Source organism: Hibiscus syriacus, unplaced genomic scaffold (assembly GCF_006381635.1).
Source record: "Hibiscus syriacus cultivar Baekdansim isolate YM2019G1 unplaced genomic scaffold, ASM638163v2 tig00000973_pilon, whole genome shotgun sequence".
In the NCBI taxonomy this organism is placed as follows: Eukaryota; Viridiplantae; Streptophyta; class Magnoliopsida; order Malvales; family Malvaceae; genus Hibiscus; species Hibiscus syriacus.
Window position 1 is genome coordinate 62,637 of NW_024061839.1, and position 19,683 is coordinate 82,319.

A 19,683-nucleotide genomic window follows, 5' to 3' on the forward strand; every position below is an offset into this window, starting at 1 on the left:
TTAATATTTGATTCTCAAGGATATTACGTGGTCCCTTTGTTTCTAGCACAAGAAGTGGGAAAAACATTAAGCACAAGAAGTGGGAAAGGCATTAGGCACTGACTTGGGCATAACTGAGACACATAACCTTAGTTTCTGTTGTACTTTAGTAAATATTTTGTGCATCAATTACATTTTTGCTGATTGCACTTCTTGTTCATATGTATTACGTATATCACAACCCCCCGCGCTTTCTTTAGTTTTGTTTTTTCTGTTGGTATGCTATAGTCTGAACTATAGTTGTAGGTTAGCAATTAGCATTAGAGACCTCAACAGCCCTCCTCTCCTCTCCCCCTGGATATTCTTAATGATTCCATGTAAGAGTAGTAGTTAAAAACATTATGTTGTTGTATTTGATATGAGGTAGCTTTTCAGTTTTCTCTACATATCAGTATGACATTTCTTTTTTGTGCTTTGTTTGCACTAATCTTGCCACGCCATCTTCATGGTAAGTTGGGATTGTAGATGTTTGATATAGGACTGATGTTAACATTTCATATGGTGATGTGTTCTGCAAATTGCTTATATGATATGGAGCTTATTATGTACTGGTTGTGCAAAATATTGAAATCTTTGTTTTATTTTGCTTACCATTTGTTGATATTGTTTTTGCATATTCTAAGCATCCTCATTTTTTTGTCAATACAGGTTTGACAACACTGCTTATTTGCACATATCTCACAGAGCCACCCTCACAACCATTCACGGCCACAAATGGAAAATCAACCACCGAAAATGCCTTATAATATACGATTTTAACCAACCTTTTTTGGATTTACAAAAATGACCAATAAATTCGCAACGCGAACTCCAATTTCACAACACAATTTCTAAATTCGCAACGCGAATATGTAAATCGCAACGCGAATTTGTAATTCGCAATACAGAAGTCAAATTCGCACGTGTTTATTTTCTCAATGCGAATTTTATTTTTGAATTCGAAACACAATATTAATTTCGCAACACAAATATAAACAATATAATCGCAACTCATAACCTAAAACACAAAATCACAACTCAGTCTCATCTTCATCTCTCACTCTCTACGGCGACATGCGTCCCCATCTCCGACGAAATCCATCCCCATCTCCGGCGAAATCCGTCTATCTCCATCTCTCAGAGCCACCCTCACAACCATTCACGACCACAAATGGAAAATCAACCACCGAGGGTTAGTTTTTTTACTTATTTTTTTTGAAATTTTTGTATTATTATTAGATTTTTTATATTTAAATTGATGATAAATTTACTGGTAATTTTAATATATAGATTAGCCATTTCACTTAGATTGCTTAGTAAATTCATTCGGTTGCTGCCAATACTGCTAAATTGTTTAGTCTTTAACCCTGTGAAGTTAGTATTTGTCTTTGTTTTGTCTTTTGGTTGAAGTAATGCAATTCATTCAAGTTTTAATTTGCAGAAGAATTTTGAAACTTAAATTCGCAACACGAAAATTGCAACGCGATTTTAGTTTCGCGTTGTGATTTTCATTTTTGCGTTGCGATTTTCATGGTTATGCTATGTTGACCCATTTGTTTCTTCAGACCATGACTAACGATCTACCCAATAGGATACAACGTGGTGATGAAGAGATATGGTTTCATTTTCCACCGACGTATACTTGTTTTGGGCGAGAGGAGTTTTGCTTAATCACTGGTCTACGTTTCGGACACGATGAAGTAGGTCGGTACACTAGTCATATCACCCGCCCATCATGGTTATCTCGGGTTTTTCCTGAGCTGGAAAAGGCGAAGCCCAGTTTACACGTCGACGACTTGAAAAGATTATCTCTTAAATATGGTTTTACTCGGATGGATGACCTTGATGTTGTCCGAGTATGCCTTTTATTACTTTTGAATGCTGACTTTTTAGGCAAAAAGGCCAGACAACTTATTTCTGAGGACCTAATATTATTGGTAGAGGACCTAAATGCATGGAACGTGTTTCCCTGAGGTTCATATCTATGGAAAACTACCTTGAGGACCATCGTAGTTTGCGTGGCGATGGTTCCAAATACACTTTGCACCAGTAGGAAAAAACCCCTTTAATGACGCGCATTGCGCGTCATCTATGGGTGCGGATGACATACATTTGCCTATCGTTGAAGCCACCGACATGAATTTAAGATGACGCGCAACTGTGCGTCATAAATTTATGACGCGCATTTATGACACGTATTTATGACGTGCATTTATGACGCGCATTTATGACTTACATTGCGAGTCATTAAAGCCCCCGTCATAAATGAAGATGACACACATTTGTGTGTCATAAATTTATGACACGCATTTATGACTTACATTGCGTGTCATTGAAGCCCCCGTCATAAATGAAAATGAGTGTGTCGTGATTGTATTTCGTGAATTATATATATATATATTTATATATATTGTAGATTGACAAATAATCAAACTAAATCACATTTAATGCCTCGTAATACTAAATATATATATCATATTATATATAAGCAATACATTTGTATACAATATATTCACACTACAAATAGTTTACAATAAACGATTAGTCAAAGAAAACAAAGAAAATACAATATTGAGAAAGAAACTAATAATAATACAAAAATTTCAAAATAAAAATAATTAAAAAAACTAACCCTCGGTGGTTGATTTTTCATTTGTGGCCGTGAATGGTTTTGAGAGTGGCTGTGAGAGATGGAGATAGACAGATTTCGTCGGAGATGGGGACGGATGTCGCCGTAGATAGTGAGAGATGGAGATTGGGCTGAGTTGTGATTTTGGGTTTTAGGTTATGAGTTGTGATTATATTGTTTACATTTGTGTTGCGAAATTAATATTGTGTTTCGAATTCGAAAATAAAATTCGCGTTGTGAAAATAAATGCGTGCGAATTTGACTTCTGTATTGCGAATTACAAATTCGTGTTGCGAATTTAGAAACTGTGTTGTGAAATTGGAGTTCGCGTTGTGAATTTGTTGGTCATTTTCGCAAATCCAAAAAAAGTTGGTTAAAATCGTATATTATAAGGCATTTTCGGTCACTGAAGTTATTTTCTCTTATAAATATAGGGTTTAATTGTAAAATACTCCATGTGTTAAATTATATATATTTTTTGTTTTGTTATCTTATTCTAGGTGGGTTTTTTTTGTTCGAGGTTGATAATTCACATTCATTTTCTTTTATAAAAATGGAGAAAGTTATTTGGGCACTAATATAAACCTTAGATTTTGAAAATTACTTTCAAACTAAAAATTTAAAAAATGAGGTACAAAATTCTAATACATCTTTTATAAAAAAAATTAGGTATGTAAATTTCAATTTATATAAATTATAAAATAAAAACTTCTCTCGAATGTTTCTTCCCCTTACTACACCACAAAAGACCACCGGTTAAACACTGCAAAAACAAAACAAGAAACCCTAGTTCAACTGTTGTTCTTCGTTTCGCTCATATAATCATATTGTTGTATTAGCTTGAGTGGTTTAAGAGATTTTAACCTGAGCAACTAAACAAATCGAAGCTCCGAAAATGAGTAGTTTCTTCCTTCCGGCTTTATCCACGCTGAAGATGGCGATGAGTGTTGACAATGAATTGACCGTGTCGGTTATAACAGCCGATAAAAGCGATGCATTGGACTCGAACCCCATGGTTTGGAACAACACCGGTGCGTAAAACATGACCACGTTGATCCCTGTAAACTGCTGGAATACATGAATGATGGTGCCACATATCACCGGTGGGATGCTTTGTTTTTTGGTTAGTTCCCTGAAAGGGTATTTGGTTTTATTGGCAATTTCGGTGGCACGAACGATCTCTTCTAACTCTTTTTTTGGCATTATCTAGACCTATTTCTTTCTTTTCTCTTTCTATTAGACTCGTTGGGGTCTCCACAATCATGAAAGACCCGACGAGGAGGATTATGGCTGGCACGACGACGACGCCCAATGAAATTCACCAACCGTAGGGTTTTATGTTCGATGTGAAATAGTTAAACAAAGTTTGCTATCAGGATGCCTGTAACATCCGCAATACCGGGTTAGTGACCAAATTGTAAAGTTTCAGAATTTGGTGACTAAAGTATAAGAATGAAATAGTTCAATGATTATTGGATATATATGATGAAGGTTATTTAGTAATTATTAAAGGAAATTAAGGGTATTATGGTCTTTTTCCTTTAAAAGATATTTTTCCCACTTTTATAAGAGTGAAAAACGTGGGAAGAGAGCTATCTGGAAGCTTTCTTCTTCTTGCTTTCTCTTCTTCACGTGGGGCTTAGCTACAATAGGTAAGTTTAATTTCAGTTGGTTAATTCTTGAGTTTTAAGCTTAGTTTTGATTCTTTGGGTATTAAATAAAGCTTAAGGAAAGCTTATATGAGATTTAAACAATAAGATAGAGGAATTAAGAAGGAATTTGTAATATGAGTTTTAAGATGAAATTTTGATATGGTATGGTTGTTGAAGTTTTATGGATGAATTTGACTTGTCATCAATCTAATTAAGAAGTATGAAGTGTTAGAATTGGAATTAGGACACATTGAAAATTTAGTGTGATTCTTGAATGCCATGTAAATGATGGAATTTTGGGTTTAACGAAGTGATTATGGAATAGAAATGAGTTTAAATATGTGTATGGAAGTTAGGAATATTAAAGGAAGTAAAATATGAAGGTTTAAGCTGAAATGAAGTGAATTTCGAGCTCAAAAATGTGATTTCTGGGCAAGGGGAATCGGTACCCATTCAAGGGGAACCGATACCCCCTCAAACGAACCATAATTTACAGAATGTCAAGGGGGAACCGATACCCCCACAGGAGGGAACCGATTCCCCCTAAAGGAAAAATGTGAATATTGGTTTAATAAGTTTGTTTAAGTTGCTAGTATCCAACTACAAGGTGTAGGTATCTAATAATTATCTTAAAATGTATAATTATGTAGATTCAGAGCCTAAACGAGTTTCGGAATCATTGACAAGTAATATCGATAAAAAAAAGGGAAGATAAGAGATTGGAATGGACTAGTGAGGCCAGGTGAGTGCATATTAGTATTATATGATGTTAAATGGAAATAAGACTTGCGACAAGTCTATTTCCATAGTAAAATGCATGAATTCATAAATAGAAATATATATGTGTATGATTTACATGTGTTGACATGTTATTGTATATATGTATTATATGGTTAATGTGAATATGTGATATGTTATGATGATATAAACCATATGATATGATAATAAATTATATGAATATGTGATTATGAATAGGTAGAAAGGAAACAAATGAGGATATAAGAATCTATTATAAGATATATGATATGAAAATATGATAGTGAGCTATGTGAAAGAACTATGAGATATATGAGTTATATGGAAAATATATGCGAACAAGATATGACATCTATGTTTATATGAAACAATGCAAGGTGATATGAGCTATGTGAGATATGAATATAAAATCATATGAGAAGGGAAAAGAATTACATGAAAATAGACTAAGTGATTTCATGTATATGTGAAAGAAGCTATGAGCTTATATGAATATGTGATATAAATGAAGCTATATGATACGATCTATGTGATTACATGCAACATATGCTATTAGATATATGTTTACACATACATGTGGTATGTGACAGAAGATAAGGAACATGTGATTATGAGATTAATGATTACACGTACATGTGATACGTGACTGAAAAGAAAAAAATATGTGTTTATAAGAGAAAGAATATGAATAAGTAATGTGAACTGTTATAAATGATAATGCCCATGTTATGTGATATGGGAGCTAGGGGTATAGTTGGCATGCCAAGGGTCGAGGGTTTACCTATGTTCTTCGGGACATATGGACTGTTTACCTATGTTCTTCGGGACATATGGACTGTTTACCTATGTTCTTCGGGACATATGGAATGATTACCTAGGTTCTTCGGAATCTATGGACTGGTCCTTCGGGACATTGATCGAGCTGTGGTGACAGCATATGTGTGTACAACCTCAATGTACTCACATACCTTAAGTTCTCACTAGTGTACATGGGCTAATAAAGTGATTAAACAAGCATACTGAATGTGATATGTATACGATGGGTTTATAAATGGTTATCAAAGTGTAAGTGGTTTGAAATGTGTTACATGAACCATATGATGTTATGTGTGTTTCTTAATGATAATGATAGAGATTATGATAATGATGATATATGTTTATGTATGCTTTATGTTATATGAAATATTATATGTTTTATATGCCTCACTAAGTCATCGACTTAGCGTGTGATTGCTTCACACGTAGGTTTAGAAAGCGAAAAGAAAAGTAAAGAGGAACAAGAGAGGTCAGTTACTTCTTACCGAAGATCAGATCAGAAAAGATCTCTTGAATTAGATGTATTCTGTACATTGAAAATAGTTGGCATGTAATTAATGTTTTTGAATTGTATATGCTCTGATCGGGTTTGTCAAAAATATTTAAGATTTGAATAGTTCTGGAAATATTTTGAATAAGTTACATGTACAAAAGTTTTAAATTACTCATTATTTTATACGAATAAATTTTTGAAAAGTCAATGTGACACTTCGGACTCGTATCCTGGTCGGATACGGGTTGGGTGTGTTACATTTAATGGTATCAGAGCTAAGGTTTAGCCGATTCTCGGCATAAACCGAAGTCCAAAGTGTCATAAAATGTGTATATGCCAACAAAGAGTGAAAAAAAAATTCTGATCTGATAGTGTAAGGAGTATATTGTCTTGCTAATAGAATAAGAATAATTTAATACAGTAGAAATCCGATCGTGATAATTTCGAAGTAAGTGAAAGGTGATATTCCTGATTGTGATAGCTATTCACCTGCCCTGGCCAGGCAGGATGAAAAGCGGACACCTCAGGAAATGCCTAGTAAGATCAAAAATTGATTTCAGAAAGCTGAAATCATATCTTAATAATGATAGAAATTTTTCATTGTTTTGAATCGGAAACACAATATAGAGTAGTTTTGTTATTATGTGGATAAGATGGAATATGGTGAACGAGTGTCACCATAAGGATGTTAAAAGATCAAGTGACGCGGTTATTGTTTGTAAAAGAGTTTGTATTCTAGATGGAAAGAGTTAGCATTGGCTAACAAGAGTATGTGATGAAAATGTAATGGAATTATAATATATTGACAGGTTATGATAACCAAATATGAAGAGGATTTGGATACAGTTGTATAGTTTGATCATAGTAAGGTGTTGTGGTGAAGAAGATAAAGATTTGTATGTTTGAAGGAAATACAGATTATAAGTTTGATTAGAAGTAAGAAAAGTATGTAAGGTTATATGAAGAGATTATGTGTATCGTAATACAGACAAGGATGAAAGAATGAGTAAAAGTTTGGATTGTGGTGAATTAATTAGAAAATGAGGAAAGAAATCAATTGATTGATTTTTTATTTTGAGTGATAAGAATTGATGTTACTGTCTACAGGATAAGTAACATTATATGAATGAAATCAAAGTTATGAATTTGAAACAAAGGGATAGTATTGTGTATAAGAAAGAGTGTGGAGATGATAAGGATTTGTACTTTAGAATGAAAGAGTTAGCGTTGACTAATAAGATTTTGTGATAAAATTGTATTGGATATAGTTATATATTTTGATTACGTAAATGTGATATAGTGAATGAAGTGAGGATTCGTATGGAAGTGTAAATGATAAGTTCGATATAGAAACACAAAAAGTGTGCAAGGTGATGTGAAAATATTGTTTGACTCCTTAAAGTATATATTTAATCACAATTGAAGAAGATTTAAAGTTGTGTTTTGGTCAAATGATGACGAAATACAAGTTTGGTATGGTTATGAGGTAATTAGAGAGTTTTGAAGAAATAGATGGATTTATGATATAGAGTGATGAGATGGATGTTATTGTCAACGTGATGAGTGACATTATATGGAATTTTAGAAAGGTAAAAGGAATAATGCATAATCGAATGAGAGAAAAGACAACAATGGATTGGTATTACTGGTTATTGTTTATATGATAAGCAACAGAAGATGAATGTATAAACGAGAAAGATAGTTGGAAAACTAAAGGATTGAAAAGTAAGTTTCTGATGATGACAAGAAAGAATAAGTCAGGGAAGCAACATAAGAACATTAGAAGATATGTTCTTATTAAGATGTGCAGTGAAAATTCGAGGACGAATTTTCTTAAAAAGGAGGGGAGATTTGTAACATTCGCAATACCGGGTTAGTGACCAAATTGTAAAGTTTCAGAATTTGGTGACTAAAGTATAAGAATGAAATAGTTCAATGATTATTGGATATATATGATGAAGGTTATTTAGTAATTATTAAAGGAAATTAAGGGTATTATGGTCTTTTTCCTTTAAAAGATATTTTTCCCCCTTTTATAAGAGTGAAAAACGTGGGAAGAGAGCTATCTGGAAGCTTTCTTCTTCTTGCTTTCTCTTCTTCACGTGGGGCTTAGCTACAATAGGTAAGTTTAATTTCAGTTGGTTAATTCTTGAGTTTTAAGCTTAGTTTTGATTCTTTGGGTATTAAATAAGCTTAAGGAAAGCTTATATGGGATTTAAACAATAAGATAGAGGAATTAAGAAGGAATTTGTAATATGAGTTTTAAGATGAAATTTTGATATGGTATGGTTGTTGAAGTTTTATGGATGAATTTGACTTGTCATCAATCTAATTAAGAAGTATGAAGTGTTAGAATTGGAATTAGAACACACTGAAAATTTAGTGTGATTCTTGAATGCCATGTCAATGATGGAATTTTGGGTTTAACGAAGTGATTATGGAATATAAATGAGTTTAAATATGTGTATGGAAGTTAGGAATATTAAAGGAAGTAAAATATGAAGGTTTAAGCTGAAATGAAGTGAATTTCGAGCTCAAAAATGTGATTTCTGGGCAAGGGGAATCGGTACCCATTCAAGGGGAACCGATACCCCCTCAAACGAACCAGAATTTACAGAATGTCAAGGGGGAACCGATACCCCCACAGGAGGGAACCGATTCCCCCTAAAGGAAAAATGTGAATATTGGTTTAATAAGTTTGTTTAAGTTGCTAGTATCCAATTACAAGGTGTAGGTATCTAATAATTGTCTTAAAATGTATAATTATGTAGATTCAGAGCCTAAACGAGTTCCAGAATCATTGACAAGTAATATCGATAAAAAAAAGGGAAGATAAGAGATTGGAATGGACTAGTGAGGCCAGGTGAGTGCATATTAGTATTATATGATGTTAAATGGAAATAAGACTTGCGACAAGTCTATTTCCATAGTAAAATGCATGAATTCATAAATAGAAATATATATGTGTATGATTTACATGTGTTGACATGTTATTGTATATATGTATTATATGGTTAATGTGAATATGTGATATGTTATGATGATATAAACCATATGATATGATAATAAATTATATGAATATGTGATTATGAATAGGTAGAAAGGAAACAAATGAGGATATAAGAATCTATTATAAGATATATGATATGAAAATATGATAGTGAGCTATGTGAAAGAACTATGAGATATATGAGTTATATGGAAAATATATGCGAACAAGATATGACATCTATGTTTATATGAAACAATGCAAGGTGATATGAGCTATGTGAGATATGAATATAAAATCATATGAGAAGTGAAAAGAATTACATGAAAATAGACTAAGTGATTTCATGTATATGTGAAAGAAGCTATGAGCTTATATGAATATGTGATATAAATGAAGCTATATGATACGATCTATGTGATTACATGCAACATATGCTATTAGATATATGTTTACACATACATGTGGTATGTGACAGAAGATAAGGAACATGTGATTATGAGATTAATGATTACACGTACATGTGATACGTGACTGAAAAGAAAAAAATATGTGTTTATAAGAGAAAGAATATGAATAAGTAATGTGAACTGTTATAAATGATAATGCCCATGTTATGTTATATGAGAGCTAGGGGTATAGTTGGCATGCCAAGGGTCAAGGGTTTACCTATGTTCTTCGGGACATATGGACTGTTTAACTATGTTCTTCGGGACATATGGACTGTTTACCTATGTTCTTCGGGACATATGGACTGTTTACCTATGTTCTTCGGGACATATGGACTGATTACATAGGTTCTTCAGAATCTATGGACTGGTCCTTCGGGACATTGATCGAGCTGTGGTGACAGCATATGTGTGCACAACCTCAATGTACTCACATACCTTAAGTTCTCACTAGTGTACATGGGCTAATAAAGTGATTAAACAAGCATACTGAATGTGATATGTATACGATGGGTTTATAAATGGTTATCAAAGTGTAAGTGGTTTGAAATGTGTTACATGAACCATATGATGTTATGTGTGTTTCTTAATGATAATGATAGAGATTATGATAATGATGGTATATGTTTATGTATGCTTTATGTTATATGAAATATTATATGTTTTTATATGCCTCACTAAGTCATCGACTTAGCGTGTGATTGCTTCACACGTAGGTTTGGAAAGCGAAAAGAAAAGTAAAGAGGAACAAGACAGGTCAGTTACTTCTTACCGAAGATCAGATCAGAAAAGATCTCTTGAATTAGATGTATTCTGTACATTGAAAATAGTTGGCATGTAATTAATGTTTTTGAATTGTATATGCTCTGATCGGTTTTGTCAAAAATATTTAAGCTCTGAATAGTTCTGGAAATATTTTGAATAAGTTACATGTACAAAAGTTTTAAATTACTCACTATTTTATACGAATAAATTTTTGAAAAGTCAATGTGACACTTCGGACTCGTATCCTGGTCGGATACGGGTTGGGGGTGTTACAATGCCGGTAGTGATAAGCAACTGGAAGCAAATATTGAGTCCTCCTCTATATTTCGTCGGTGCAATTTCTGTATGAACAGTGGGACTGCCTGGTCACCACATCCTACACCAGCACCAAGGAAAAACCTTCCAAGGATTAACATACTGAGTTTGCTGGCCATAACATTGAGAATAGCTCCAACGAAGAAGAAGACAGAGGCGACTTGCATGGTCGGTTTTCGACCAAATTTCTTGCATATAAAGGAGGTTGTGCAGCTGGCGACGATGGCGGCTAAGTAGAGGGACGACGTGAAGAGTTGAAGATATTCATCGACGAACTTGCAGTAGTTGTTTTCTTGGGCGTGGTGGTTTTTAATGTATACATTAGGGAACAACTTCATCAAGAATTCGTCCTCTTCAACTATCTTGACTATTGTGTATCCTCCTCTTCAGGTTTCCTCTTTTTAATTTTAGCTGGGTCTTACGTTTTCTGTATATATGCAGAGATTTTTACGTATGGATTTATTTGCAGGGATTACCCCCATTACAGACGAGCATATGAAGACTGCATATGAAGACTGTTTTAACTATGTATTTATTTATTTATTTATACATGCATTGCATTTTATCTTTATTACTGTCAGAGGTCTTTCACGGAAGTTGCTCTCAATCTGGCGTTGGAGGCATCCTACTACCCTAGCTCCCTCTTACCCCATTGCATATGAGAATAGGGTTTTGTTGTTGTTCATCAAGAATTCATCCATCCCTGTCACTCCTGTACATATATATAGCAAAATAGTTAGCGATTTTGTGGCGTTTAATAAAGAGTCATCTTTCACAATTAGCGACGCTTTCAAGCATGAATGGATGGGTGTATGCACCCTATAAATTTTAAATTCTCTTATATATTAGTATTTTCTTTATATTTTATATGAATTATTTGATTTCACATATTTAAAATTTTATAATCTCACACCCCTTAATATAATTTTTTATATTCGTCGCTCTCTAACACAAATTCCTTAATATGATTTTTTATATTCGCCGCTCTCTTATAAAAATTTTGCATCCATCCCTCCTTCAAGATAAATGCCGCTGAAATATAAAAAAAATGAAAACTGAAAACATACGATCTACAATAACTTTAATTAGTAGTTAAGACAGCTGAAATTCCAATATCGTAGCCAAACATTAAACCGCCAAAGGCAGCTATGGCGGTGCAAATTATAAGGACTTGGCCGGTGAGCTTCGCCGGAAAGTCTTGGTTACTCCCGGAATCAGCGGCGATTACACCACCCGCCATTATTAAAAAAAAACAGTAAAAGCTTCTAGTTTTTACCTAATTTAAGATTTCAGTAAGATAATATCTAAGTTGAGATAAAGATGAACAAAGTATTGAAAATAACGAACATTGTGTGATTATTCAGTTACAAGATTAATCCAGTCAGATGATAATGATAATAATAGGTTAATTGTAATTAAGATATCCAGTTTCAAATTATAAAACTAAGTTATTAAATTTCAAATTATCGAAATCTTAACAAACTATGATAAATGTTTATTACTATTAGAAACTATTTTTTAACAGCTTGAAGCCTAATTTTAAACAGCAGGGTTAGTAAGGGTCCTACAGATTATCATTATTATTTTTTTTTCATAATGCAGCAGGTCCTCTTTGACTTCTTAATTTTAATCTTTTTAACATTTAAAAATTTATATTATTATTTTATAAGGAATTATTCGAATTATCACCTGCTCTCAAAATTTAAAATTTTCGTAGGATAAGATGTACAAACTGATTTATAAAATAAACATTTTACTATAGTTAAAAGGTTATATATGTATTATTCTATACTGATAAGTTATTATCCATATCTATAAATATTAGGCAATTTATAATATGAATTATAAAATAATCATTTAATATATCCTCAAACAAAAAAAGAACAAGTATTTAATTTAATTTAATTCAAAACATATATCAAATAGAAAGAAAAAAACTGTTTTTCACGTTACCTAAGTTGAAATGAATATCACGAGTATATATTAATTTGATATAGAGATTTCAATTCTTTAAGCTTCCTTTCACATTTAGTGTTCTTATACATATGTCCGATTATGTATTGAATACATGTGTCAGGTATGAATATTTCAATAATGGAGTGTAGGCTTAAAGCAAAACTGCAAAAACTAAAAGCCTGGGTCCTAAATAAAAATAACATTTCAAGTTCTCTAGTCGTTGAGCATTGTTACAGCGGAGAAACCTCCTAGGTGTTTCTTAGGTAAAAAATTGAAGAAATTTATTTCCTCTCAACTGTAACATTCAGTTTATGATGCAAACGAACAAGAACATCAACTTCACTTCAAGGTAAATGGAATAATTGGGGTTTCTTTTTTTAGTATATATTTGCAGTTCTAGTTTATATGTATATCCTACTTTTGTCTATAGGTTCAAGATTTACAGTATATGTCTTCTTACATTGATTCATGGAAGAGTTTCAGCTTTTCTCTATGGTGAAAGTTACCCTAAACTTTTTGTTGTCCCGGAACTGATGGTTTCTAGATGTGCCAATATTGTGCATATTGCCTCATTTTGCCACTTCGTTGCGATCATTTTCCTTGGTGTTGAAGGCCTTGACTTTAGATTCTTCCGGTTCAGATGCTTCTATGGAAGCAGTATGGTCTACCAACATATCCTTTGCAGTATTATCTACACCTGAGATGCTTTCACCAATGGCCTTGAGATTATCCTCCTTTGATTCCATTGCACCTGAGACACTTTCTTGACTACTCAATTTTTGTGCATCTCCACTATTTTTAATGTCCTTCAAGCTGTTACTTTCTCCATTTGAAGTAGATAGCCCAGCACTGGCATCGGCTTTGGCTAATGTTCTGGATTCATGTTCAGTATCGTTAACAGATCCTGCGCTAGTTGCCCCACTGTTCCCTGATAGTATCCTGATAGCCTTTTGGCTGCTTGATATTTTGGGATCACCTTCTCCATCAAGAACATGGTTCAAGCTCTTGCTGTTGGTCATCTTATCGGTTAAGGACTCAATTACATTGCAGATTAGATCAATTTCTGCTGCAGACTTCATAGAAAGGTTTCAACTCAATGTCAGTAAAGAATGATTAGCTAATATAACTAACTGATCACTAAGTAGAGTTAAATAGTTGGGAACAGAAGAAAAGTTTGGTGGTTTGATAGAGTCTAACCAGAAACATGCTTCGTTAGTTTACAGCATAGCTAGTTGATATAAGATTTTCATCTATTACAAATTAAAAGGGGACAATTCCATGAAACATAAATGAGAAACAATGATGTGATGTAAAAGTTACTAAAACATAAAATCAAAGGATACTGTATTGTTGTTGCAATTGAGTGCCAAGATTAAGAAGTGGGATTACCTTTTCTGTCTCCGAAGTTTTAGGATCATCTGATTTAGCGTTTCCTTTTTCTGGTTTTGATGGATCAGTTCCAAAGTTATGTTCAGTCAGTTTTTTCGATCCTCCAATATGCTCGTTAGAATCGGGATTACTTTGACAATGTGGTTTTGATTCTTCTTTTGCACCCTTTGAACTCTTTGAAGTTTGTGATTCATCTTTACTGGATTTCATAGAATCTTCCTTGCCATGTGTGCCTTCTAGTGGGATTACCTTTTCTGTCACCATAGTTTTAGGACCATCTGACTTAGCATTTTCTTCATTTGATTTTGATAAATCAGTTCCAGAGTTATGTACAGTCAGATTTTTTGATTCTCCAAGAAGCTCGATAAAATCAGGATTACTTTCACCGGATGGTTTTGATGGTTCTTTCACATCCATTGAATTCGTTGAAGTTTTTGATTCATCTTTACTGGATTTTGTAGAAGAATCTTCCTTGCCATGAGTGCCTTCTAGGACAAGTTCATTCAGGATATGGACAGGGCTACCAATAGGACTCTCCTTTGTTGTGCTAGACGACCCCTGTTCAAGTTTAGGTAAATATGAGAGTCAAAACATGCTAAAACTGTACTTTAAGACTACTAAATACACATGCATACGAGTGTACAGTGCAGAGAATGGAGGTGTAGGAACAAAAGAAAACGGAAAAAGTATTTATTTCCAGATGTGAATTCATAAACTTCAAACGTTAAATATGATTTCATGAACAGTGAAATGCATTAAAAATATGAGTTATTGATACTCTCATACAGACCTCTGATGTTCCAGGATTGCAATTACTGGACGAGTGATCCATTGAATTCTCAACCAAATGCCGTGAAATTGGGGGCATGTTAAAAGTTGAGCTCTCCTGTGGTTGGTTGCTTGCTGAATTGTACCTCTCTATGTCTTCCATTTCAGATTGTGGCCGACCGTTTTGTCTTTGTTGCTCCGCATTTGATATGGGTATTCTCTGTACCAGGATGTTTTGTGGTAACACGGACCTTGGCAATGCACACGAGCTGAGATGAGTTTGTTCAATCGCCAATCTTTGAGTTAGATCCATTGCAATAGAACTTTCTAATCTTTCTTCCACTCCAGAAATGTTATCCTCTGCAATATTTTGATTAACTATACTTTGAACAACATTATGTGCATCCCCGTTATTATACTCAGTTAAGTTTTGAGTATCTTGTCCAATATTCTTTGAAGGTTGGTCTCTGCTTTGAACTGCATTTGGTGCATCTGCAGTGTCATTCTTACTTAAGTTATGAGTATCTTCTTCGATATATTTCAACGGTTGGCTTTCCTCCATCTTCTTTTGAGAGTCTATAGTTCTTGTAGACTCATGAGATGTTTCCATATTTCCGTGCTTGTACTTGCAGGAATCTGAATTGATCGCCTCATCTGGTTTTCTCATCTCTCCTAAAGCTGCAGGTTCGATGAATGCTTGGGCTCCATCATCTCTGGTTTCAGATGACTTTAACTCTAAAGTGTTAGCATCTCCTTGAGTTATCGGCTTCACATTACAAACAATGTTCAACTCTTCTGTAGGCTTCTGCTGTTGAATAATAAAAATTACAGTAGGTTAGTTTAACACCATTTCCTGATATTCAGAAATCAGCGGCAAATAAAGGTAAAACAATTGTCTAACTTCCACAGAGGAGATAATAAAGTTGCAAACACAGAAGTAGGCCTAAATAATAACTGGATATGAGGAAAAACTTGATCTCATTTCATTTCAATGCTAAAAGTTCAGAATGTTATGTTTGCTTTTATTTCTCCAAAATGAAATGATTAACAGACCACAGGCTAAATTGTTAATCAATCCTAAAGTTTTGTGTTTGCTTTATTTTACTATTTATATTACTTAGATTAGAATCTGAGATGAGTGCCTGATACAAGTATATATATCCGACAATAGTATACTCATATATTTGGAGGATCATATTCCAATATCAATGTGTTGCAAACAAGTTTCAAAGAAAACATTTACTTCAGGAAAAATAAAGAGTTTGGGAATTATGGTTTATATTCTCAATACCTCAGAACAGTAGTGAAATAACTAACTGACCTCTGGCTGCTGGAAACAAGGCTCGGGAGATGAACGAACCACCGACTTCTCTGTTAACTGTGCGGTTTTTCCCAGATCTTCAGGTGATATATTTTCTGAAACATTGGGAGTCGCATCTTCATGAGTTGCAAGGTTAATATTTGCTGGATAGGAGGCACCGTCTTCAGTTGTATCTAATCTTGAAGATAGTGAAGTTGTGTCATTCAAAATTTGTGTGGCTTCCTGTTCAGATGGAAAGATTGATGCAATTGGCTCATCAGGTTTCTTGTCTAAACCAGAAAGCTTTACTTCAACAGAATCCTCTTCAATAATATCATCCAATTCTCTCAGTTTTTCTCCATTTGCCTCTCTTGTTAAGTTAAAGGAACCTGGCCACAGTTCTTCATTGTCAGAATTGATATCCCTTTCAACATCCCCATCATATGTAACATCACCTTCAACAGGTGAACCTGTTCCATCTGTTGATAATGTAGTTGAACCAACTTCTGAGACCTCAACTTGCAAGTCAGAAGCTATGGAACAGTTTCGAGTATGACTTTGTCGCCTATATGTATTGTAAAACAAATTAAACTCGGTCCTGCGTGGAGATGGGCTGGGATCAAATGGAAGTTTGCTCAAAGTTCTCCCCTTGGGAGGAATCGAAAGGTTAAGAGCCTTTCGGACTTGACTGGCACATAGACTCAGAGGTTTAGTAGTTTGATCTAAGCCCGATTCAGAGTCATCAGATGAAGATGCTGAGGAGGATGAATCATTGTTTTTTGTTGAATCTATATCCATTCTTACTTCACTTCCACTCAAAACATGAGGGTTTTCATTATTTTCTACTATTTCAATCTTATCATTAGCAGTTTCTGTAATCTTTTCATTTTTCTCTCCCAATGAGTTCATTGCCTCATTGTGATTGGACTCTTCTATCTCAATAACATCAATTTCACTTCCAAAAGCAATGGAATTCTGTCGGAGGGGACCTCCTTCATCATCTAAGAAAAGGGTAAGTGTTAAATAATTCCATTAGGAAAACACACTACAAAAAGAAAGAGGTTTTTTTTCTACACATATTTTGCAGTAGGCTGCACAACCAAATTATTGTCCTAAACATGTCCTTCAACTTTAGGTAGTTTAAAAATCTTTAAGTTCCTTTTTTTAGCACAGTTTCAGGCAGGGCCTTCAGGAAATTCTTTCTTTCATTGATATCCACAAAATTTCATAAAGGGTTTTAATATGGATAAGTGAAGAAAAAAACTATGAATATCAAGGATCTTTTAACTTTATAAAAAATGGATATAAACAATGGAAACAATGCTGGTTTTTTTATTTTTTGCTTACCTGGTGACCTTCTGAATCTATCGACTGCAGGACCTCCTACAAGCCTCTTTTCAGCACCATAGTAGGGATTAAACTGATCATTGGGATCTGGAGTGGTATCGAACGTAAACAATGGTCCATGACAGAAGCTCTCATGCCTGCAGAAAAACATTTCCTTTTGGTTGGCTGGAATGAATTCTCTTAGAAAACTATCAGCCGTGAGATTTGGTTTTTCTTCAAATGGGTCATAAGGTAGGTCAAATGGATTCTGAGTAGGCAGCAAGACGGAAGGGGCAGAACCAGGCATTTGTAACCCTTCTTCATTGGCATTATTTGAAGCACCAAGAATGTTGTTTTTAACTATTAGAATGGGAGCAATTTGACTGTGGGGAACAATGCCCTTGTCCATCAGGCTTTTCTCAATTGCCATTTTGAACATCTTTCTTGCCCTACGTTTTGCCATTAAACTTTCCAACCTTTGGTGTCTTTCTGACCCAAGATCCATCAAATTTTTCTCATCTTCCTTCGTCCATTCAACCATCTTATTCCTATCTTCCTGCACCTTCACGTTCTCAGCTTTTCTTCTTTCTTCCAATCTTCCTACATCAAATACACCACCAGTCCCACCCCGACCACCATCACCAACATCAATAAGACGGTTTCCTGACTGCCCTCCGAAGCTATCACCTGACACACTATATGTCGCATTATCAAAGAGAGGATTCGCCTCATTCGGCGCTTGATCATTTCGAGTCTCATTCTGGGAAGAACTCCCTCCAAGTTCCATATTAGAGCTTCCATTCACTTCTAAGGCCAACTTCGAATTTTCTTCCAACAAACTGGATTTACCGGGCAGAATATCATATATACCTCTCGAAAAAAGCACATGTGGACTATCGTTTCTATCCCATTCTAGGACCTCCTTTCGAGCATTTCTTCGAACACTTTTCTGGTTTCGTAACGAAGGGACCTTTAATCTATTTACATCGGGAGATGGTTTCTCCTCGTTTGATCTGTTTACATAAGCAGATGATCTCTCCTCACTGTCTTTTTTCTTAACCACCTGGACTTTAGGATGTTTGGTTTTCCAATAAAATCGGATGTAAATCGCAGTGCAGATAATAATCGGGGAAAAGCAAATCAAGATGTAGAAAAAAGAAGGAAAATATGTGTAAACGAAGAAAGCAAAGATAAAAAAACCTGACAAAAATGGATATTTTCTTACAAATTTATAACTACAAATTCCAGAAAATCTAATGATTTTCCAGACAAAAAGTCCAATACCCTTTGCATCAAAACCCATTTCTTTTCTATTTTCCGTACTAAATATTCAGAAATCAAACCAATAGAATGAACAACAAAACCGGGCATAAATAATCAAATATAAGTGTCTATAACCCCACTCGAACTTGAAGAATTTCAGCTCAAACTTGAATTTCCAACATAATTAAAAATATGACATTTTTCTTGATTTTTCGTGTTCAGGAAAAAACAAAGCAAAATTGTAAAAGAGAGGTGACGAGTGATTTTGGATTTCTAGTCCTCCATTTTAGAACTTCCTTTGCCGTTTTCATTTCTCCGCTTCCCTTAATTTATGGAATAATATGGAACAAAATAGAAAACCGATAGACAGCCAAGGGACTATGGTAGTTAATATTGCTGTCTAATTTAGCCATGTGACCTTGGATTTCTACACAAATACTCAATGCCACCTGTACTTGTGTCCTAATTTCAATCTTCACCAAAAAAATAATACCATTTCATGAGTACGTCTTAATTACAAAATTTTTATTCATCGGATTAATTTGAAGTAATATCTAACCTTTGTTAGTAAAATGAACGTTTGTTAATATGTTTTATTCAAAAAAAAAATCTATATCCATGATCTATTATATATCTGAGTATATTATTACAATATCAAAATAATTTATTATATTATATTATCAATTAATTAATAAATATATTTGAAATATTTTAATAATCAATATTTTATTAACATAATATTAAACTATTATATTGATATTAAATGTATAAAATAACAGTACTTATTATTAATAATATT

At 33.9% G+C, this 19,683-nt stretch overlaps 2 protein-coding genes across 2 annotated transcripts; both read right to left on the reverse strand.

The window, feature by feature from the left end:
* Positions 1-3,496: 3,496 nt before the first annotated feature.
* On the reverse strand, positions 3,497-3,850 carry LOC120118536 (sugar transport protein 2-like). Its single transcript, XM_039138564.1, has one exon. It carries the CDS (start codon positions 3,848-3,850, stop codon positions 3,497-3,499), a length of 354 nt encoding a protein of 117 aa, XP_038994495.1.
* Positions 3,851-13,083: 9,233 nt separating this feature from the next.
* On the reverse strand, positions 13,084-19,238 carry LOC120118544 (dentin sialophosphoprotein-like). The gene is made up of 6 exons (XM_039138575.1): positions 17,643-19,238; positions 16,317-17,296; positions 15,018-15,803; positions 14,477-14,785; positions 13,659-13,911; positions 13,084-13,598 (listed from the first exon to the last, which is right to left on the reverse strand). The coding sequence occupies exons 1-6, from the start codon at positions 18,922-18,924 to the stop codon at positions 13,408-13,410; spliced, it is 3,801 nt and encodes a 1,266-aa protein (XP_038994506.1). The 5' UTR covers positions 18,925-19,238; the 3' UTR covers positions 13,084-13,407.
* Positions 19,239-19,683: the final 445 nt, after the last annotated feature.

Bases quoted from the DNA above. Each gene is read 5' to 3' on its own strand.
- LOC120118536 (XM_039138564.1), bottom strand. From the start codon at position 3,850: ATGCCAAAAAAAGAGTTAGAAGAGATCGTTCGTGCCACCGAAATTGCC.
- LOC120118544 (XM_039138575.1), bottom strand. From the start codon at position 18,924: ATGGGTTTTGATGCAAAGGGTATTGGACTTTTTGTCTGGAAAATCATT. The intron at 17,297-17,642 runs GTAAGCAAAAAA...CCCTTTTCTTAG, and splicing joins TAGATTCAGAAGGTCACCAG to ATGATGAAGGAGGTCCCCTC. The intron at 14,786-15,017 runs GTCTGTATGAGA...AAACTTGAACAG, and splicing joins GCAATCCTGGAACATCAGAG to GGGTCGTCTAGCACAACAAA.